Below are 22,768 nucleotides of genomic sequence, written 5' to 3' on the forward strand. Positions count from 1 at the left end.
TTCGGCCGTTAATTCAAGAGCCACAAATTTACCAAGAATTGAAAATGTATTTGACCATTATCATGATTATGGTTTAATCTATAGCTCTTTGCAACAGTGAATAACACAAAACATTTCAGAACTATAAAAATCACGATAAGTTTGTATTGCTAATATATCTTGCAATGCAGTATTTTTTCCCCAAACCCTAAGAGAAAGAAATGTATACACACCAGTTCTCAATAGTGTACCAGTCCTGTATAAAGGAGATTATGTTGTCAGTACTATCTATGTTTCAAATGGTCTTTCTGTTTTTAGTTGATTAGAGAAAATCTATGCTGTAGATTGTTGCTTTATTTGATTCTGCTTGTCTTGTTCTTTGTGCTAGGCTTTCTTGTTTCAGTCTGATGCGAAGGAGCTTGTATTGCACTGTTCCAGTTGAGACCCATACGCCTCCTTATGGAAGACATCCCCTTAATCACAGGGAGTGTGAATTTCAAATGGGATTACCTGAATAGGTGACGCCTTTTGAAAAGTCAAGCTTTCCATAGGGGGATGTATGTATTTCAACTGGAATTGCCAATTTCAATCAGTCTGGTAATATTTATTTTGTAAAAGCAATTTCATCGACAAAATTGTGTGTTTCACATATTACTACAATGGGCACATTCTATCATGTGTTAGATTTAAAACTTGCTGCAACTTCCTTATCTTTGCATATATTTTAAGGAAAACAATATTGGAAATGGCTGTTTATTTTGAAATAAATAAATTTACATATTTCAATATTCACATTATACATGTATGCATGAATATGTATTGACTGAATTCTTAGAGCCATTAATAGAGTTTGATGTTTTGCAGTTATTATAAACGTATTCTATGATCAGCTCGTAATAGGCGAGAATTATTTCGGTTTTTGTTACTGCGCAAAGCAATAAAGCAACAACTTACGCCCACGTAAATTTATAAAAGTGTGTCAGAGTCACGCAATATGCAAAGCACAGTTTGTGTGGTTGTTGCACCCATTCTATATCAATCCATGATGTTATGAGTCCCCCTCCTATTACGAGCTGATCAGAGTATAGCAGCGATTTTTTTCCGAAGTGTTTTCAGCAAAAAATATTCCGCAGCGATAAAACATCTAGTAAACAAAGCCCAGTAGCTCATTATGGCAGGAAATAGAAACAAAAAGGGCAAAATTCTCTCTTCAAACCATCCAACTTTATACTGGCTCTTACAAAGTGACACTTCAACAATGGTAATGATTTTGTATGCACAATTGTATTCTTGTATATTTCATTCCAGTAAGTTAATTTATTAAATACTTCTAAAAACAATAACGGTTCCCTGTCATTTGTTTCTTGTGCTTACAGCTTGAAGACAGTAATAACGAGTTTAACAACAAATTGAAGGTGATGGGCTCAGAAAAGGATGAGATTAATAATAAACTCAAAGAGTTACAGTCAGGTAAGGACACTATTAAACCTCATTATAGGAAAGATTGGTTGAAAATCCAATGAAAAAGTAAAGCATTACTTTAGCTTTCGTCATCAGGGCTGACGGCTTGATCACAAGTGAATTGGTCCACTGCTTTTCCCACAAAACGGCTTGTTGACATTTCCCGGAAGTGATGATGTTTTTGTTTTGAGCAGTGTATCGTATATATGTAAAAAAAAACACCATCAAATATCTAAATAAAAATAACCCTCTAAACCTGGTTTCAGGGGTGTGAATTTTCCGGAATTCCTTAAACCCCCCCCCCCCCAGATTTGTATTAATATAATCAAGTGCTTTCAGGATTTTACTGTGATTTACGACTGACTTTGGATACACTGTGTGTAAATTGCCACTTTTTGACTTCCATCTCATCATTTTAATAAGTGCTCCCAAAAAGTGACTGACTCAGGCACCCAAGGCACTATTTAGGTTGAATGTGGAAAGTTCAGGACTTCTGTGCTAATTAGGTTATTCAATTGGAAATGCAGGCATGGGAACCGTAAATGTCACACTATTCCGTACATATTACCAAGTGTCTTTTCGTTCACATAGTAAGATTGATATTTCTGTATCATTTCAGAATACGACTCCATCTTCAATGATAATGCTAACATTGAGGAGGTGAAGAAGCAGTATGAGAAAAAGCTAGAGACGGAGAAAACACTAAAAATTCAGGTAATGAAGATAACATTTTTCTTTGCTGTACCCTATACAGGTAACAAATTAACTTTTGTATAAAATTAATCAATCCACACCTACACTGCATAAAATATTGTATTTGATCAAAATTTATTCTTTCCCACAAGTAGGCCAATGAAGAAATATTTCATCCTGTGATCAGGATTTGAACCTGGGACCTCTGGGTATCAAGCAGTGCTCTTAACCAACATAGCTATCAATTGTATAAGTATACTGATATATCTACTTCAAGTCACCGGTACTAGCTTTGAAGTTCAGTGTGTTCTGCGTTAGCTTAGCATTACTTGGTGCGTGTACATACTTTTATGTGCGATCAACTGGCCGCATATGTACACGCAAGAAACCACGCTAAGCCAATGCAGCACAAGCTGAACTTCAAAGCTAGTGCCAGTGACTCGTTGTAGATATATGCACTATATAATGGTTCAAGGTTTTGTTTAACCCCGCTTTTCTAAAGACGAGCATCAGGGAGATATTATATTTGTTACATTAAGATGTAATCCCTAGGTACATAACACACAGAGGTCATTGATGGGTTTCTATAACCTCAATGTTTGTGTGTGTGTATATCTAACAAGCAGGTAAATCTGTTTATGCCTTGACTTGACTTGCCTTGACTTGACTTGACTTGACTTGCCTTGACTTGAGGATGAAGTCAAGTCAAGTCAGTTATTCTTGTGTAAACCATGTGGGTGGAATTGCTATGTAATTTTAAGAGATTTTTAAACATTCCACAGATAAGTGTTACTGGGGAAGAAATTTTTGCTCATATACTCCTAAGTGTTGTTCAGAACGGAAAGGAAAATTGGCTCAACTCTTTGGAAAAAAGTACTTATCACCTGATATTAACCCTATCCACCTATTTCAATATTACATTTCAGGCTGTCAACAAACTAGCAGAGATTATGCAACGCAAGGATATGTCAAAAGATGCCAAAAAGCCTAGCTCAAGTGCCTTACGTAAGAAGGAGAAGGAGTTAAGGAAAGCACAACAGGAGCTCAATTTGGAGAGAGAAAAGTATGGACAGATGGCTACTAAATATATGAGGGAAAACACTGAACTGCAAGCGGTAAGGAAATACGATCACTCTCATTTTTGAAGGGCCTTCCGAGATTGCAGAGTGGAATTTTAGTTTCAGCCTTTTCCCCACTGTTTTTTAATATTTTGACAGTGGTTATACACTTCAGCAATAAATATACAATAAATAAATAAATAAATGAAAATTTACCTCATAATGTTCACAGTAACTTAACTTAACTTACTTTATTTATAATGCGCCTTTTCCTGTGGCTACAATGTGCAACAACAGCATCATAAAAAGAACAGCAAACATGATCAAATACAGAAAACAAAGGCAACAATATTATGGAAAAAGATATGTCTTGAGTATAGTCTTGAATGATTCAAGATTAGCAGCATTTCTGATATGAACCGGTAAGGTGTCCCACAAATGTGGAGCTGCCACTGAAAAGGCTCTATCACTAGCACCCTTCTTGGAACGAGGCACAAAGAAGGAAATACTATCTGCCGAGTGGGTCTTCATTGCCCTCTGGGATGATCTTCTCACATTGAGTCAGTTAAGTTATGTACTGGGGAGAGAGTCCATTCAGAGATTTAAACACATAAAGCAGCATCTTGTATACAATTCTCTCACTGACAGGGAGAGGGGTAACATGCTTAAATTTTAGTTTGAGACATATTAAACGTGCACACTTATTTTGCAACTTCTGCAAACGATCTAGATCTTTCTTAGATATACCATTAAGTAACACGTTACAATAATCAAGACGTGATAATCACAGCTCTAACAGTATTATGGCAAGTATCATAATCAATGTATGGGCGAATTCTGTAGATGTTTCTTATCAGACTTACATAATTGAGTTACATGATCAGACATTCACATTTGATGATCGAAAACAACCCCAAGGTTCCGAACAGACATAGACGGAAATATCTCAACACCATCCAGAAGAAGACTGGTTTTTTGGCTCTTAGCGGAGCTAGTGAGCCTTAGTCATTGTAGTCAGTGAGGACTGTATTTTTGCTACACATTTTGGCCACTTGCGTTCTTGCTTTTTATGCTAAGGTTTCTTTTGTTAATGATATTTGGCTTTGAAATTACATTCCAAGGTTTGCTTAGTTATTTAGCAATCGATTGCACTCCTTTAGAAGTGAATTTGGGGTGGGGAAAGTACTTATTTTGAAGTGAGAAAAGTCAAAAGTCGCCATGAGAAACAAGTCATTTCTATCGCTTTGCTTGGTTCCCTGTATGCGCTTAGAGATTATTTTGGTATGAGTAATTTAAGTTGTGAGATCATGGCGGGAATTGACGGATTGCACTATTTTTCTTTGGGAAAGTGACCTTTTATCATGAATTTTTGCGGTGATCTCACATGGATAGAAACGTGATTGGATGATTCCTTTGTCCAGATTGTTTATTGAGTTCTCGGGAGTTTTGTTACCATGGGACAACACTTCAAAATATTTAGAGACCAGCGGCGTAGTAATTTAATTAAATGAACGCTAAATAACCAGGGTTGCCAAAAAATTCAGCCCGAATCGCAGGTCAAATAATCGAAAAGTCGCCCAATTTTTTTTTTTTTTTTTTGTATTCTATGGGGCAGGAAATTGTCCCTTCGAAAATCTTCAAAAGTCGCCTAATTGTTACTAAATCGCGGGTTTGACAACCCTGAAAACAACGCCTCGACAGCGAAGGTCACATCTGGCTATTCATTATCATTGTTTGTCTGGCACGCTTTCTACAGCGTGGGTTGGGAATTCTGAAAATCTGTAAAAATTACAATTTTGCGGATTATAGGGTGGGTTTCTAAAAAGCGTGTGAGCAATATATAATTATAAAGCGTAGGGGTAACGCTACCAATTGAAAAAAAAATATAATAAAGTAATTTGATGATCTGTTGAAAAACATTCATATTTTCTTCATATATCTGGAAAGAAAATGTCAAAAATTAATTTGCTGATGTTTTCAATTCATACGACGTCACCTGTAGAAGAATCGACGCGCCGTGAGTTTTATGAATGAATATAATTTTCAGTCTCTACATCAGTCATTTGGCCCGCTCGCTCACACTAGAAGTGGAGCGATCCGAACCACAGCGGCCGTGTAGAGAGTATAGACTGACGATTCATGTATTCAGGATCTCACAGGTATCTCAGCCTTTTGCCCATTTGCCCATGTGTTACTTTATGATAAACAATCTAAAGTCGTATATTTTCGATGCAGTTGCAGTGATGCAGTTTTGCCAACATTTAATATGTCGCAAATGTTTCAGATGAATAAGAAAATCATGAGTGTTTGATAGATGAGGATAAATTCTGCATCAATTCGGATTCTGAAATGGATTGATGGCGCAGATAATGATAAAATGGACCCGGAAGTGACTGTATGAAACGCCGATGTTCAGTCTTCCTAATTTGATAAAGTAATGCTGTAAACAATCTAAAGTCGTATCTTTTCGAAAGATGATTGCAGTTTTGCCAATATTATGTCGCAAATGTTTCAGATGAATAAGAAAATCATGAGTGTTTGATAGATGAGGATAAATTCTGCATCAATTTGGATTCTGAAATGGATTGATGGCGCAGATAGTGATAAAATGGACCCGGAAGTGACTGTATAAAACGGCGATAGCGACGATGTTCAGTCTTCCGAATTTGATAAAGTAATGCGGTAAGCTTTGGTCACAAACACTGCATCCCTAAGGGTGGGGGTTCAATTTTTGATAAAAGGGTGTCTGTCTAAAAAGTGTGGGGAAATATAAATGGAGGGGTTTGACCCCTGACAAACGTTCAAATTTGTAGCTGCTACAACTGATCATCACTATTATTTAATTCACTAGAATCTGTTTGTTTGTCTGTGTCTGCCTCTTCTCTCAGAGACTAGTGTAGTAGTAGCTCGTTCACGTAGTGATTCCGTTGTCCCACTGGCCTACAAAACTTAGATTGCATGGCGATCGGAGTGTTATCGTCAGAGCACTAGCATAGTAGGGGAAGCATGTTCCTCAAACTTGGTGGGTGGATGCATCTTTAGTACAACAAGTCACACATACAATATTTTCTCAATTCGAATTTTATCCTTTCTGGGTATGACTGATTTTGTTACCGTAAAATTTGTGTCAATTCCGATATCACATAATAGTACCGTACACTATAAATGCAGCACATTTTGTAGGCTCCAATTGCTGATTACATAAATGAGAACAACTGGTAACCAGCGGCACTGTGCAGTACCGGTCTGTTATTCAATTGCGTTGTGTGTGGGTTATGTGTATTTTATGTGTAAAATGCCTATGCTTGGTGATGATCCACCCAAAAACAAAATCATCGTATAGATCCCTGGTACTAGGTGCATCTTGACCCCAGCATAAGTTTGTATTGGTTAGTGGGTCAAGGTCACCTGAGGTCATCCAGGGTCATCTGAGGTCAAATTTGCAAAAACTGTTGTAGGGGCATGAAACCGTGGGTACAGTCAACATTTGGAGTCAAATTTCGGAAGGTCATCCGGGGTCATCTGAGGTCAAATTACTAAAAACTCGTATGGGCATGAAACTTGGTGGGTACAGTCAACATTTAAAGTCAAATTTTGGGAAGATACTAAAATTGTCGTATGGGCATGAAACTAGGTGGGTACAGTCAACATTTGAGTCAAATTTTGGGAAGGTCATTTTGAGGTCATCCGGGGTCACCTGAGGTCAAATTACTAAAACTGTCGTATGGACATGAAACTTGGTGGGTACAGTCAACATTTGGAATCAACATTTTGGGAAGGTCATTTTGGGGTCACCCAGGGGTCATCTGAGGTCATATTACTAAAAACTGTTGTATGAACATGAAACTGGATACAGTCAACATTTGGAGCCAAATTTTGTGGGGTCGCATGTTCCTCGAACTTGGCTTGGTGGGTGCATCTTGACCCCAGGCAGAACAAGTTTGTATTGGTTAGTGGGTCAAGGTCACCTGAGGTCATCCAGGGTCAAACTAGGTGGGTACAGTCAACATTTGGAGTCAAATTTTTGGAAGGTCATTTCAGGGTCAACCGGTGTCACCCAGGGGTCATCTGAGGTAAAATTGCTAAAACTGTTGTATGGGCATTGGTGGGCACGGCCAACATTTGGAGCCTAATTTTGTAGGGTCGCACAGAACAAGTTTGTATTGGATAGTGGGTCACGGTCACCAGAGGTCATCCAGGGGTCATCTGAAGTCAAATTAGCAAAAACTGTCGTATGGGCATGAAACTTGGTGGGTACAGTCAACATTTAGAACCAAATTTTTGGAAGCTCATTTCGGGGTCAGCCAGGGGTCACCTGAGGTCAAATTACTAAAAACTGTCGTATGGGCATGAAACTTGGTGGGTACAGTCAACATTTGAAGTCAAATTTTTAGAAGGTCATTTCGGGGTCATCTGAGGTCACCATTTAGAGCAAAATTTTTGGGAGGTCATTTCGGGTCGTCTGAGGTCAATTTAGATGAATTCTAATAGTTGCCAAGGCTTTCTATAGTTGTTGAAAGCTTCAAATACTAAAAAAGGGGATTTTAAAATTTTGCAGAACAAATTATTCTTGCTGGTTCAGTAGTAATTTGCACAATAATGAATTATTTTCAGATTTTGCAACTAATAGTAATGCGGCAAAAAATAATAATGCGGAGGAGGAAGATTGACCACCGCATCGAGTTTCAAGGACCGTATTGAATATTTGTGGGGAATTTTTTCAAACTGAAGGTTTAAAAAATTGACCGACCTACCAACCTGTTGCGCATTCGACTCCAAGAACAATTGCTTTCCCACAAAAAAAGCGTAGAGCCACAGCGCCATTGGTGCTCTTGTTCCAATCTCTTCTGATGATGCAGAGAAGAAGCGATGAAAAACTCTGTCTTGTCTTGGTTCAACCTGAGTTTGTTCTCAATCATCCAATGCTGAATGTCAGCAAACACACTTAGAAAGTTTAAAAAGGGCACATTGGACATGAACTCAAATTTACTAAAACAACTTGATGTAGCCATTTTGTTTTATATGATGGCTCATAGGTCTGTGAAATGAGCTTCTCCATTTAAAATCCACACTACCCTTGTGGAGGATTTTGGAAATATCTTCCACAGGGGGAGTATGAATTTCAAATGGAATTAGCACATTAACCAACTTGATTTGAAACTCGCCCTCTGTTTGTGGAAGATTCAGGTTTAATCTTTCTCAGAGGGTGTATGAAATTTGAATGGAGTTGCCTAATGTGTTCATTCCATTTGAAATTTATACTCCCCTGTGGAAGATATTTCCAAAATCTTTCACAGGGGTAGTGTGGATTTTAAATGGAATAGCCCAATATGAAAAAGGAATGGTGATTTTAGGTACCAAAAGTTACGTAGGCCCACAAATCGTACTTTGTAATTGTAGCAAGACCTTTGAAAAGATAACGCCTTACTGACTGAATAATTTGTTGATGAAAATGGTTACTGGATCTAAACTTCTTTAATATCTTTATTTGTCTATGTACAGCAATACAATGAAGAATACCAAAAGCGTTGTCAGATACAGAGAGATCTGGACAGTCGAGACAGCGAGCTTGAACAGCTACAATTAAAGAATCGTGCCCTGCAAAAGATATCGGAGACAACCAGCATCAGTAGCATTGGAGAATCTGATGGGGAAGGTACGGAAACCAGCAGTTCATTTATCATTTTTGCTTTTGCAGCCTGCATGTAATAACGTATTAACTTGGGAGGAGGATAGAATATGATTGCCTTTTGTGCTGTATAGTTTGAAGGTCATTTAATATGAAATTGAGGGCTCTAGTACAACCATATAAGGAAGAGAATTTTGTGACATAATTAAAATATTTGCATAGATTGTGGAAAGTTGTGACACTGGCCCTGTCCCCATTTCATGAAACCGGGACACTTTGTGCAATTTTTGTGCTTTTCTGCCCTGCGAGCTAAAGAAAATTCATGATTTTTTCCTGTAGGGTGCTAAAATTGAGATGCCTGTTGAAAATAAAAGGCTAATATGAAAGCGTACCATCTCTTCATTCATAAAAAAATTACGACAATGACTAGTAAAGTGATACAATTTTTAAGATTTTCCCAAAAAAATTTAGCAAAAATCCTCCTACTTTTGCGAAAAATCATTCAATTTTGACTGCAATTGGAGCATATCAAATATATATCCTGATTTATTATATTTCAGGGACTTTACGTCTGGAAGGCTGGCTGGACATTCCAGGGAAGAATCTAAAACGGCATGGCTGGAAGAGACACTTTGTGGAAGTGAGTTCCAAGAAGATTCTCTTCTACGAGAGTGAAGATGACAAGAATAATAAGAAGCCTTATTTGGTGCTGGACATAGAGTAAGTTATGTACATCAAAATTAAAACAACTAATTATAAACCCACCATCTGTAAAACTTGCTTGCATCTTGCTGGATTGGTGGGTAATATGAAAAAAAAAATATTGGTGAAAGAAAAGGTTTGTGATGCATAGTATGATGTTCATGGTCACGTTTTTTTGGATAAAAATGGTCAGATCTGGAATAATTTAACCTTGAATTTGATTAGAATTTATTGGAATTCCTCAGTGGGAGTAATGGACTATATTCCTGTCTCATCTCATGTTGAGAGTAATACTGTGTATGATTACGCAGTATCAGTTTCCAATCGCACGCTAACCTAATCACAATTTGTACTAATTGTTTGTTTGTTTTTGTGTAGTAAATTATTCCATGTACGAGCTGTGACTCCAAGTGATGTGATCAGGGCCGAGGCCAAGGACATTCCAAGGATCTTCCAATTACTGTATGCAGGCGAAGGAGAAAACAGGAAAATAAAAGAACTGCCTCAACTAGAGTCACAGTCTTCTGATGTAAGTCAACATTTAAGTTTATTTCTTTTAAATCGGTTTAACAGCTACTGTAACATTTCAGAGTAATTTTTCTGTGGGATCTTCAAATTGTTACCACTAGAAGTTTATTTTGCTCTTTCCTCTGGTAGAGTTGTGACATCTGGGTGCATTTCACTGGACAAAGCTTAAATCAATTCAGTTCCCTCAATGTGCTGACGTAAATATGCATGCATTTAAGTAGTGAAGATGTTTGAAGTTAACAACTCATCAAACTATCTCTTTCAGTTTATTTGGTTGCGTGAAACACACATTCAATCTAGTTTAAAACAAACTGTGCATTTCTTTCTTTCGTAGGACAAGAGTAGCACAATACAGTACAAGCGCCATGAGTTTGTAGTGGTCCATTTCCATATGCCAACGACGTGTGAGTACTGCAACAAGACCTTGAGTAGCGTCATCAAACCACCACCAGCACTAGAATGCCAATGTAAGTCAACTGCACAACTAATTATTTTTATACCGTTTACTCTCAAAAGTTCTGTATTTGAGTTGTCATAATTATAAGCTTGTTGTAAATAAGATCTGCAATGGACAATTCCATTTAAAATTGACACTACCCTATAGAAGATTTTGGAAATATTTTCTATAGGGGAGCATGAATTTCTAATGAAATTAGCATATTAACCAACGCTATCTGAAACTCACCCTCCCTCTGCAGAAGATTCAGATTGAATCTCAAGAGGATGTATGAAATTCAAATGAAGCTGTCCTGATGAAGTCAGAGCCACATCTGACGAAAACTTGACCAATTTCACACAGTGACCAGTCACTTCGCCTTTTCTGCACCAGTACTGTAGTTTTCACACATTGACCGGCTGCACCGGTAATGTGATATCCGCCGGCGCACCCGAATATAAATCAATTATTGTCAAATGAAGCTGCCCAATGAGTTCATTCCGTTTGAAATTTACACTCCCTTATGTGAAAGATATTTCCAAAATTTACCATAAGGGGTAGTGTGGATTTTAAATGGAATAGCCCAGTGCCTCTGAGTCTTTCTTTTCAGGTTAAATAAATTATGCTATGGTACATGTGACTTTGTCTCAAACCTACATTATTTTGTTTGCATCTTTCCTTTTACAGTATGCCATGTGAAAGTACATAAAGATCATTTTGACAAAAATGAAGAATTTAGTGGTCCGTGTAAAGGTAAGAGTTCAAATTCAGCAAAACAGGTGTAATGTGTATCCTCTGTCTGTATCTTATGCTACAGTCTGCACAGCAAGTAAGGTACCCATTTTGTAACATCACTCTACAGCAAAGTAAGTGCAGATTTTGAAAATCAGTGTAACCACAATGTGCTGTGCACCACTAGGATGTCCTCCTTATTAGAGGTTATCCGTGTTCAATAAGCTGCATATCCTATCAGCGACTGCTATACCTTGTTTAGGACTTGCAAAAGAAGTACCTGCATGTGCAACCATGACTGTTTCAAAATAACCCACCAAAGTCATGCAGGTGACTCTGAGGTCATGCATTGAATTAGTTTGAATGAGGAATATTATGGGAACCAGCGCCTTTTGTTAGAAGTCATACCTGAGTAAAGTGGATAACCTCTATTTGAGATATATCGGTGACAGCGCATGATGCAGAAATCACCAAAAAATGAAACAAAAACTGATGGAAAGCAGCAAGCCTCATTGATTTGTACACATGCATGTCATGATGGCAACCAGTTAGGGCCTACATGTAAATAATAACCTTATTCAGTCAACTGTCGGTATGGCAAATGCAGGCACTGGGGCTTGCTATGCATTTTCACTGGCAGCAAAGTAAGCGTTGCGTGTGTCATAACGGAATGTTTGATCAGATTTATTTGCTATTTCCTCACTACAGTTAACATTGATACCAACACAGCCAAGGACATGCTGCTGAGAGCAATAACAGCTGAGGAACAACAACGTTGGATCTCCAAGCTACACAAGCAAATAACACAACATGGCCCCCTTGGCAAACCCGTCATGCGATCCACATCCACCAACTCACCAAGGTATGGCACTGCTCTGATTATATTTTACTCATGTCATTCTATGATTCAATATTTCGTCGTTGGGCAGGAAAAACCTTCTATGTATCATTAGCCCCTGAACATGTTTAAAACAAAACCTCTTATGTGACCAGTTGGCAGTTTTGTTATAAACATGTATGTTCAGGGGCCAAATCACATACAAGGTTTTTCCTGCGCAACGATGATTTGTGGTATTTATACATATGAAAATGAACTTTTGCTTCTGTGTACATGCAGTAAACGGAAGTTAAAAATGACCAGTAACATTTTACAAGACACTGTTTTTATTTTTAAGTTCTGAATGTAATGGTTAAATTTCTAATTATTTTATTTTATATCCTAAAGATTTCTCTTCCAGTGTAGCTGTGATTTTAAATTGCTGTATTAATTTCTTTCCATGTAGTACAACTCTAACAATGTACTCCATAAAGCAATGAAAAAACCCCAGTTTGTTCTACTGGCAGACAGACATCTTTTCTATGTAGGGTCGGTGGCTCAGGATCCAAGAGGCTAAATAGTCATAGAAAGCTTGAAAAATCTGGGAAATGTATTGAACAAATTTTGAAAAACATTTTCAACAAATATCAGTCCAAACTATCCAATATGGCCAAAAAATTGCTGTTTTTACACACACAAAAAAGAGCAAAATCTGGGTCGGTTGGGCCCGTAGAACTTGGTGGGCTTTTTTTGTCGCCTAATTCTTAGATTTATAACCAGTGACAAAAGATTACTGATGATGTAATCTGTGCCATATGATCAAGCAAAATGAGTCTGTTGTAAGAAAATTTGATTTTTGAGATGCCCAAACTAACTGTTTCTTTTATTCAAATTTTGAGCTGTTTTACTGGAAACTGGAGTTTTTGTAGTCAAATGGACAAAAAAAATTTCAATGTAGTTCATATCATGGTACATGCATTCTGTCAAACCCATGCCAATATGGATGGGACAGTGGACAGCAGCATATTGCATAGCAATGTATAGAAATCTATGTACTTGGTAATATGTATTACACGCTCAATCCTCCCCCCTTCCCATTAAAACTGAAAAAATTAATAACATATTTACTCATGAATGATAAATTTTTAAAGCAACCTCTACATGCCTCCTTTTTTACCCAAGCTAATTTTGCTTGATTTTCTCATAAATGTCGAGGTGATACACATGATTGAACAAAGTACTGAGTTTTTCCACTGTACCTTACTTGCAGACCAGATGTAGAAAATGAAAAGAGGTCTGTAATCGTCCGATCACGTGCAAAGAGCGAATACAATCCTCCTGCTCATGATATTCATTGGTGTTAACAGTAACAGTAAGTCAGTTTATGTGATGTAGACATTGCACATTGAAGCTACCTTCTTTCTCTCATGAAATAGGAGTATTTTGTGAGTGTTCCCATATAGACTTCCCTGTGTAAATTGTAGCACAGATGGTGACTTGAATGAAAAGGTAGACTTCAAAGTGTAAGAGTCCAGTGCAACAAGGCTGTATGGGTTCGGATGGATATATGATGTAAAAATGGATCATATTAAAGCTTGGGAGTTTTGTTATCCATGTGGAGTTGGTCTTAAATGACATTTTAGCTTCTGAAAGTGCATGCAAATCTTTTCAGAAGATATGCCAGTGGGCCATTCCAGTTGAAATCCGTACATGAAAGATGTGACCTTAATCCCCCACACAGGGGGTATAGATTTCAAATGTAGCCACCCATTTGGGCAACCCCATTTGAAATTTACTCTCCCTGTGTGGAAGAATAAGGATATGTCTTCCATATGCCAACAACGTGTGAGTACTGCAACAAGACCCTGAGTAGCATCATCAAACCACCACCAGCACTAGAATGCCACAGGGGGTGTATGTATTTCAACCAGAATAGCCCAGTTTGCAAGCACTGTTTGCTAAGTACTGAATATGTTTTATGAAATCAATAAAATAGTAGCTAAAATGCAGAATGCCATGTAGTAAATTTAATAGTATAACTTTAGAACAAGAATCATTGTTTGCAGAAGAAGTATGTTTTTATATTCAAATAAAAACATACAAAGGTATGAAGACCAAGCTTAACGATGATAATTAAGGATGCAGAGAAAATAATTGTAATCGGTAGACTTGTTGCGTTACATACTTGTTCATACAAAAACCATCAGCCTTGTTGCACACTGTGTGTATATATTTATTTTCACAGCTTCTGCAGACATTCATGGTACAGCTCATCCCATCATATGAACTTGGATCATGAAGCAGTGTTTATGCCTTGCCTACAACCAACTACTTGCTATCTTCCAAGGCCAAGAAAAATTTATTTTTTGTTTGTCCTCTTGCGATAAACCTTAATCTTGAAAATTGGAAAAACATTTTTACTGTACAAAAAATTCTACCTGTCAATAGAGTCTAACGACAAACAAAGAATATTTTTTCTTGGCCTAGACCTCCTAATTGATATTTATGTCAGTAGATGGTTAATCACTTTTCTTTCTCCCATTTTTTTTGTCTTTCTTAATCCCATTCCTCCTCTATTTATCCCATTCTTCCCATAATTCCCATTCTTCCCATATATCCCATCCTTGCAGCTTGCTGGCTTACTACACTTCACTTTTGTCAAATCAAATTGGTCCAGATTGTGCAGTTGATTTTCCACCTTTCTTTATTCATTCATTTTTTTTCTTATTACAGAAAGTTAGCACACACAAGTCTGAATACTACCCCATGTATAGCACACATAATTGTGTGTGGAATGTTATGCATAGAGCACCATAAAACAAGAGCAAAATGTTGTATACATTAGGGGGAAACCATTAAAGACTAAGATGTTGGAAAACTGAAAAAAGTTCACACTAAGTAAATAGGATGTAGACTGTATACCCAATGATTGCAAGTGAGGGTATGCTGTGAAACTATTAGTAACGGTTGCCTTACCAGTGGTCTATACTTTGAATTTGTTTCTAAGCTCACCTGTAATGGGTTTGAGCTCTTCCAAAGATAGCCAGCTGAGAAATAATACTTGTTATAGGATGTAGACTGTATATGTGTTGTCTATTATTGCCTCTTACACAAACCAACAAGATTCTATCACTGGTCTACATACATTTTTTGACAACTCCTGCTAGGCTGTCTCATTTGGTTCATTGGGCTATTCTAGTTGAAATCTACACACCCCCTTTGAAAGACATGATCTTAATTTCCTACAAAAGGGGTGTGAATTTCAAAGGGAGTCACCCATTCAGGTAACTCCATTTGAAATTCCCACTACCTGTATGGAAGATTAAGATCATGTATTCCTTGGGATGTCAACTGGAATCGCCCATTAGAACAAATTCTTCTCGGCAAAGGGTAATTAAAACTTAACATTGTCATGCAGTGCATCCATTTCAATCATAAAATAATTCTTGGGAGTTAATCAAAGGTTTTTTAAAAACAGTTTGATACATCTGCTTGAAAACTTTGGCTTGTTCATTGCTTTGGCATTTGCCCTTTGACATAGCATCAAAAATCCAACATTCTCCTCTTGGAAGAAATCAGCAAGTTAGATAATACATATGTGTGTATGGTATAACTGGGTGTGCATAATTTTCATCGTGAACAGTGGACACACTTATAAATGAACCGTGGACATGCTCGGTAACCGTGGACATGCTCGGTAACCGTGGACAAACAAAAATGGAGGACATCCACAGTTTTTAGGCGTAGTTTCTGGGTGAAATACCTGTCCTTGGTCTCATGTGAAATGTCAAACCAGTGTAAAATATGTGCGTGTCCTCGGCTTTTAGGTGTATAAAATAAGGGGGTATTATAGACGTCTTCGATTTGCGGTGAATACAAGTAGGATGTATATGTGTGTGTACCGGTTTTGTTATTGTTTGTATGGTTAATTTGTTATTTGTATTATTATTTTTTCCGTGCATTCTATTTTGATTTGATTTTCTTTTGTTTTGGGTTTACAGTACCACCACCAATAATGCCCCTCCAACCAGGTAGGTTGGCATGGTTGTTTTGCAAACGATCTCACCATTCGTGTTTAGTCACATACTGTACACTCTGCGAGAACATGTAGTGTAGTACACTTTTACTGAAACTGACTTAGCAGTATCTATCTCAGTGTTAACACATTACAACCTTTTGAAACACAGTACTTTAATGGTGACATGCAGGCATTCTTACACACATTACTTTCTATAAATTCTTATTTTGATTATATACATTCTGGATAGAACTTCTTCACCAACAACTTTGCTTGATATCTATCGCCACATAAAAGCCTCTTTGTGCTTAAATTTCAAAGTTCATTCATCTTTCATACTTGACTAATTCAGTTCTGACCAATACATTTTGTAATATTTGTGAGAGAATCAATCAATTTTAACACATTTATATTATTTGAGAAGTTGGTTTAAATACAAGATTTATTATATACCATTACCAATAGATCTTACTAATTCATTGGAATATTCTATATAGCTTTTCACTTTTCAATGCTTGAGAGCCAGAATACCTTAACTCACAAAGGAATCCATTGTGAGTTAAGGCTTTTAGCTCTCAAACCCTTGATTTCTCTCTTTTCTATGAGGCAAAGAGGAAGTTCCATATTAATTCCCTGCCAGTCATTATGCACAAGAAATTATTGTCTATTGTCATGTTTGCTATTGCCATCTTATACAAAAGCTTCTCTCCACTTAAAATGCATTCAGTGTCATAAGTTCTGTACATTTATACCACCATGTCAAATCAATTCAACTGCATACATACATGAGAATGACGGATACACATCATACACATTTGTTTGTAGCATAGCTACAATGAAAACAGGCTATAAAAGATTATTTACAACTTACTATTGACACCTCCAGGAGGCTCCAGGAAAAATCATAGGTTTAAAACATCTTATGACAGCCTTAAAAAAATTGAAATGGGACGACTCCCTAATCTAGGTTTAAACATTACAGATAGTGAAAAACATAAATTTTGCATGTTTTTAACACAATTTATATAAATTATAACCAAACAGTAAACCTGTTTAGCAGTTATATTATTCTGTATTTAGAGTCTTTACTGTTTGTTTACGCATGGAATTTCAGTTAGAAGGAAAACCTATTGGCTTGTTTTAATTAGTTTTAATTTATTGTTCTTGTTAACCTCTGTGGGTGTTATGTTGGGTGTGGTGTAGGGGTGGGTGTGTATATGGATGTATGGTTGTATGCATGTTTTTGTTTATACCTCACTTGGTTACTAGTTAATGTTCGAAAATTGGTTTGCATTGGGAATAATTTAATCTTAGAATTGAATACAGTTGCCCTTAAGATTATACTAATTAGTAAACTAATTCTGGCATGCAAAAAAGATGATACATACTGATATTAGAAAAGAACTGTTTTACTTATAGGAAGGTGACCTGATATATTTGGAAAATGAAACTCTTTAAAAAGTTACATATAAGGGCCTCTAACATCAAAAACGTATTGAAAGAAAGAGCTGCAGTTCCAAAGATATCATCAAAAAACTGTCAAATTAGTCTCGAACATGGTTTTACCACAGTCAAATATACTGATTTGGAACGCCTGATTTCAATATGTTAATGAGAAAAATATGAGCTTTCACCTAATGCCAAAATTTCAATGGGGTAAAGTGGGGTGTGAGGCTGTCAATCGGGTCACCCACCTTTAATGTCTAGCTTTGATCCAATGTTGTTCAACTTTACTGTGCTGTTGCCAAGCAGATCTATGCCTTTGTCTTCCTCGTTTTGTTGTTATAAGATGTATATAAATGTCAGTATTGAAATGTGTATATTATACCATACCTACTTTGCCGTTTTCAGTCAAATAACCACATACCAGCACGTTTTAGGATGGACGAAAGATGTTAGATAGGGAGACATCAGATTTTCATTTTGAGGTATTGCTCACTGCTGATTTTCAATAGTGTGATGCATAGGTTTCTCTATCTGATATCTTTTTGGTCTGGGCATAAATCAACATTCCGGTGCCTTCTGTATGTTGGCTTAGAAATTGGTTTTATCAAAGATAGAGTGCACAATATTTATGTATCTGCACTTGTATTCAAACATGTTATTCCTGAATATCATGTGATACTTTACTACCTGCTTATTGTTATATATAGCCTATAGATTTGTAGCTCTTGTTATATTTCTATTTAATAGATTTTAACAGGTAGATAACTATGCTAGAGAATAACTGTGTTACATTCAACAATTATAATACCATAATTTCAGAGGATCAGATAGCGACAGCATATCGGTCTACTCCGACACTACCAGCATCTGCCCGATATACGAAGTACCGCCAGGGGATGCAGCCACGGCGACCTGTCAAATGACATATATCTAAAACAAAAACCTAGTCCATGGGACTAGTGTGTTAGAATTTGGGTAGGGGGTAAGTAGGCAGCAAGCAAGATGGATGTAATAGGTGTATGATGTGTCAAGCATCATTATTCAGTAGTGAGTGGTCGTAGGTAAGGTACTGGTGAATCGGTGCACTTTCTTTTAATCAAGGTTCTTTTTGATTATGATCAATGCAAGCATGCGACTGTTAGTTTAGTACATTGGATTGAGATGGAAATGATGTATACAAACCAATAGATTTGACAAAAAAATGAATCTTGCTGCAGCTGGTTGTTATTCAAAAGATATGTATCGTCATGCCAACTGATGATCTGGCAGCAAAAGGGGAATTATGAAGTTTTCGATGTCAAGCTGGAACAGCCTACCTTCAACTTGAACATTGGAAATGGTTTGTATCTCAACACTGAGTTACAGTACATGAATTGAAATAATTCCTCACAGGTGACCTGTGACGATATTACTCTATCACTGGTCAGTGATCAAGTTCTGCCAGAACATCATTTGGCCTGATGATGCATGAGATGGGATCTAATACTGTAGCTAATATAAAAACTCCAAAGGTTATTTTGTAAGTACATAAAAATATGAATTAATAGTCTTCATCAGCTATTTGTAGAAACTTTGGTCTTCCCAAGACATTTGCCTACCTGAAGTCAGAGATGCCAGGTTTTAGCCTGAATTCGGGTTTTTTGTGAGTCCAAATTCCTGTGTTTTTATTGATTTTCAGCCCATTTGGGGACTATTTGGCCTGCATTCACGTGCTTTTTCAGGTTTTTCTCAGCACTTTCAGGTTTTTTGAGTGGTATCACTGACTTCAGAAACCAATATAGATCACAACATATTATGTCTTCCAAGCAAAAAAATACAATTTGTTGTGATCGACACCGATTCTAGTGAAGAAACTTGTCTAGAAGGAAGACAATGTAACAAGAAGTTTTGGTTAATTCATTTATCATTTGAAATAACACCCAAGCTATAATAAGATTGATGTTCCATGGCAATGACATTGGTTTGTATGTAGATATTTCTTTACTTTATCCAATTGCCTTGAAATTAAAGTAGGTGACAATTTGAATGAAAACACTTGGAAGTTTTCTAGTTCACAATAGATTAAATTTTGTAGACATACGACTCCTATAAAATGACCTATTTGCAACCTGACAGTATCCACTAATGATGAATATGTATCTTAGATGTTAGCAAGGATTAATTAGAATTCCCTGATACAAATTAAAATGATTCTATTGTGATACGCTTTGATCAGGCCTTAATAGGTTTCACTCGACTTTTTAAAGATGTCCTGGTATCGGATTATCAAAAACTACATTGGCTCAGCGACACAAAGATATATCCCCATTAGCTGAGCCAAGATATATCCCCATTAGCTGCTGTATATATATATTTGTAATATGCACACAAGTTCACTCATGCATGGCACATGCACTATTATGTATTGCATGTATTGCATTGAGTGAACCCTTACATATTACAGGCAATCGTACACACAGTGAATGGAGATACATCTTTCTGCCGCTGACCAATAAACTGTAATTGAAGACCGAATTATAAAGACTAGTTTGCGTCTGACATCAGGGCAAAGGAGCGGTGTGATTAGTTGCTGACCTGCACAGTACGGCATTTTTTGGTTTGGTTAACAGGACATCATATGCAAACTAGTCTTTTTAATTTGGTCTTCAATTATAGTACTTATTACATAACTATTGATCAGTGTTAGGTTGATAAAAAGAATTAGTTTAAGCTTTCACTATTTTATTATGACTACCTTACAGTCATTACATTATTATTATCAAGGATATTCAATCCTTGTAGTTTCAATATTTCTTAAAAGATGAACAAAAGAGTTTGAATTCTGAATAGGAGTTAGTAAAAGTTGTACCGACTTTCCAGTAGCTCACCTTGCGGCCATGAATGTGAATGATGATGTTCTTGACTGGTATCACCTGCTGCCTATAACCCTAACATTCCATTTAACCTGTACTGAGGCCTTGTTTAGGGGTTGTAACCATGGGGATAGCAGGGGCCATCAGAAAAATAATTTGGGGTATACTTGGGCTATTGTAGTTGAAATCCATACACCCTATGGAAGGCATAGTCTCCCACACAGGGAGTGTAAATTTCAAATGGAGTTTATCTAAATGGGTAACTCAGTTTGAAATGGATGTATCGATTTCAACTGAATCTGCCAGATTTGTTCTCAAACTTGGGACAAATTGTCAGCTTTGCCCCTTTAGATTGACCAGCTGCCTGGCCTCGTTCATTGAAGAAATTGTACTAACCTACCAACAGTATTCCTATCTGCTGGATCTATCTTGTTTCCATAACATTATTAAGCATACAAGCCTTAATCTGTTGAAGCAAAATCTTTTTCTCAGGGTATTTTACTATACAGCATAAATATTTTTGCTTTTACAGTGAAGTTCTGTTGAAAATATGGAACTGAAGTCAATTATAATAAATATATTTAAAATTGTTTAGTAATTTTTGTTCCATTATAAGCAAATATTTGTGGTTTTCCCTCTTTCCCAATCCCAAATTGCATAATGGGTATATCCCCCAATGTTGTATAGGCATGTCTAAACATCCTGACCAATATTAGTTTTGCACTCCATATATATATTCAAGTTTATAAGACTGAAACTATTGGGCCTCAGTACAAACCCAACAGCCACTAACTGATAAGCTGAAAGCATGTGAATAGTACTACCAACAAACACATCATTTCTTTGTCTTGCTTGTTGTATATCAATGTTTATTTGTTTATCTCGAGATAAATTGTGGTATACTGCAATAGGTTCCGTAACCTAGGCTATCTGGAGATATACATTTGAGATAACTCTGCTGTCAAAAATGGGCTACACTCTCAATGGAAGACATCACCTTAATCTCCCACATATGGGGTGTAGATTTCAAGTGGTGTCACCCATTCAGGTAACCCCATTTGAAATTCACACTGCCTGTGTGGAAGATTTAAGTCATGTCTTCCATAGGGGGTGTATGGATTATAACTGGTATAGTCCAGTGCCAGATTGCCATTTAAGTTGGCCATTGGAAGCTCTTGTTGCAGTGGACTGCAATATGTCAACTATTCAAAAGGTTTTTGAAGAATGAATACCTTCTGGTTTGAACTAAGGTTTTCTGGCCTGACCCGTAGTGCTTTCATTTGAATTGAAAGTTAACAAGCAAGCATAGAAATGATGTGTGCAGTAATTTAACCCACTTATTTTTAATCTGGTAGCTTAAGCTAATGTGAATATATGATTTGCTATAGATATTTATTTATTTCTGTTTTGTTGCATCGTACATCGTAATGAATTAATGTCATGTATTAATACTTTTGATGCTGTAATGATATTGAGTTCATTTTATTTGCAGATTTCTATGTTTTATTTTTTGTAGCGGTGTACTGCCAAGTTATTCATTGAACCAGCTGTTGTATTGTTTCAGTGATTTATTAGCATAGTGCTAATTGTAATATGAATATTTGCAGCACGAATTTGTTGAAGAATTGAATGTGATTGTGGTTTCTGTAAGGAGCAATATTGGCAAGTTTTTGTGCTGCTATTGGAATCAATGAGTGCTTAAAGTGTTGGTGGAGCAAGTCAATGCTTTTCATTTGTGAAAGTTTATGAGTATATGCAATTAAGACTACATAGAAGTTTGGTATAGATCATATGTTATACTTAGCACAGGTTTTTGTGTTTAGAGCAGAAGTTTGTCTTGAATTTACTCAATAGATATATTTGAATGCATGTAGAAAGTAGACCGTGAGCCCTGCAATGCAAACTGTCTTAAAGACCATGAAGTTATTTAAAATAAAATCAGATGAGTAAGGGTCAGTGGAATCAAACTGAGTAGACATCATCATTGAAATGAAGAATCTTACTATCACATTTATTATTTTCCTTGGGATTTGATTAAAATGTTTGCATTGTAGGTAATAGGTTTCTTTATTCAAACGGTCTTTAATGTTAATCTGCCTGATCTTAAGCCTGTTCAAAATAACTGCATATCTGCCTGACTACTCGTTTACAAGCCAATGAGTATGAGGTATATGCCAATATACAATTGCAAAATTAATTTATATTTTTTTTGGAATTGTCATCCGAGGTGATGATCACTTTACGTATATCAGACTCATGGGGTTGTCAACATAAGAAGTACTATTTTGAGAAACCTATGATTATAAATAACTCTGAGATTTCAACACTCCCAAACATTGGTACTTCAGATCGATCAGGTTACAAAAGCACGTCCACAGATTCTGGTCATTTTAGGGGTTCACACGTTACTCAATGGC

General features: G+C 36.6%; 1 protein-coding gene across 1 annotated transcript in view; it reads left to right on the forward strand.

Moving 5' to 3' along the window:
- The window catches only part of LOC140166832 (rho-associated protein kinase 2-like), an 80,670-nt gene that overhangs the window by 50,590 nt on the left and 7,312 nt on the right, over nt 1-22,768 (forward strand). Inside the window, 11 exon segments of the mRNA XM_072190321.1 lie at nt 1,356-1,449; nt 2,060-2,154; nt 3,060-3,248; nt 8,694-8,847; nt 9,381-9,540; nt 9,901-10,051; nt 10,385-10,517; nt 11,174-11,239; nt 11,927-12,080; nt 16,037-16,066; nt 18,319-18,481. Of these exon segments, the coding sequence (XP_072046422.1) occupies nt 1,356-1,449; nt 2,060-2,154; nt 3,060-3,248; nt 8,694-8,847; nt 9,381-9,540; nt 9,901-10,051; nt 10,385-10,517; nt 11,174-11,239; nt 11,927-12,080; nt 16,037-16,066; nt 18,319-18,433 (1,341 nt within the window). The 3' untranslated portion in view covers nt 18,434-18,481.

Source organism: Amphiura filiformis, chromosome 12 (genome assembly GCF_039555335.1).
Source record: "Amphiura filiformis chromosome 12, Afil_fr2py, whole genome shotgun sequence".
Lineage (NCBI taxonomy): Eukaryota > Metazoa > Echinodermata > Ophiuroidea > Amphilepidida > Amphiuridae > Amphiura > Amphiura filiformis.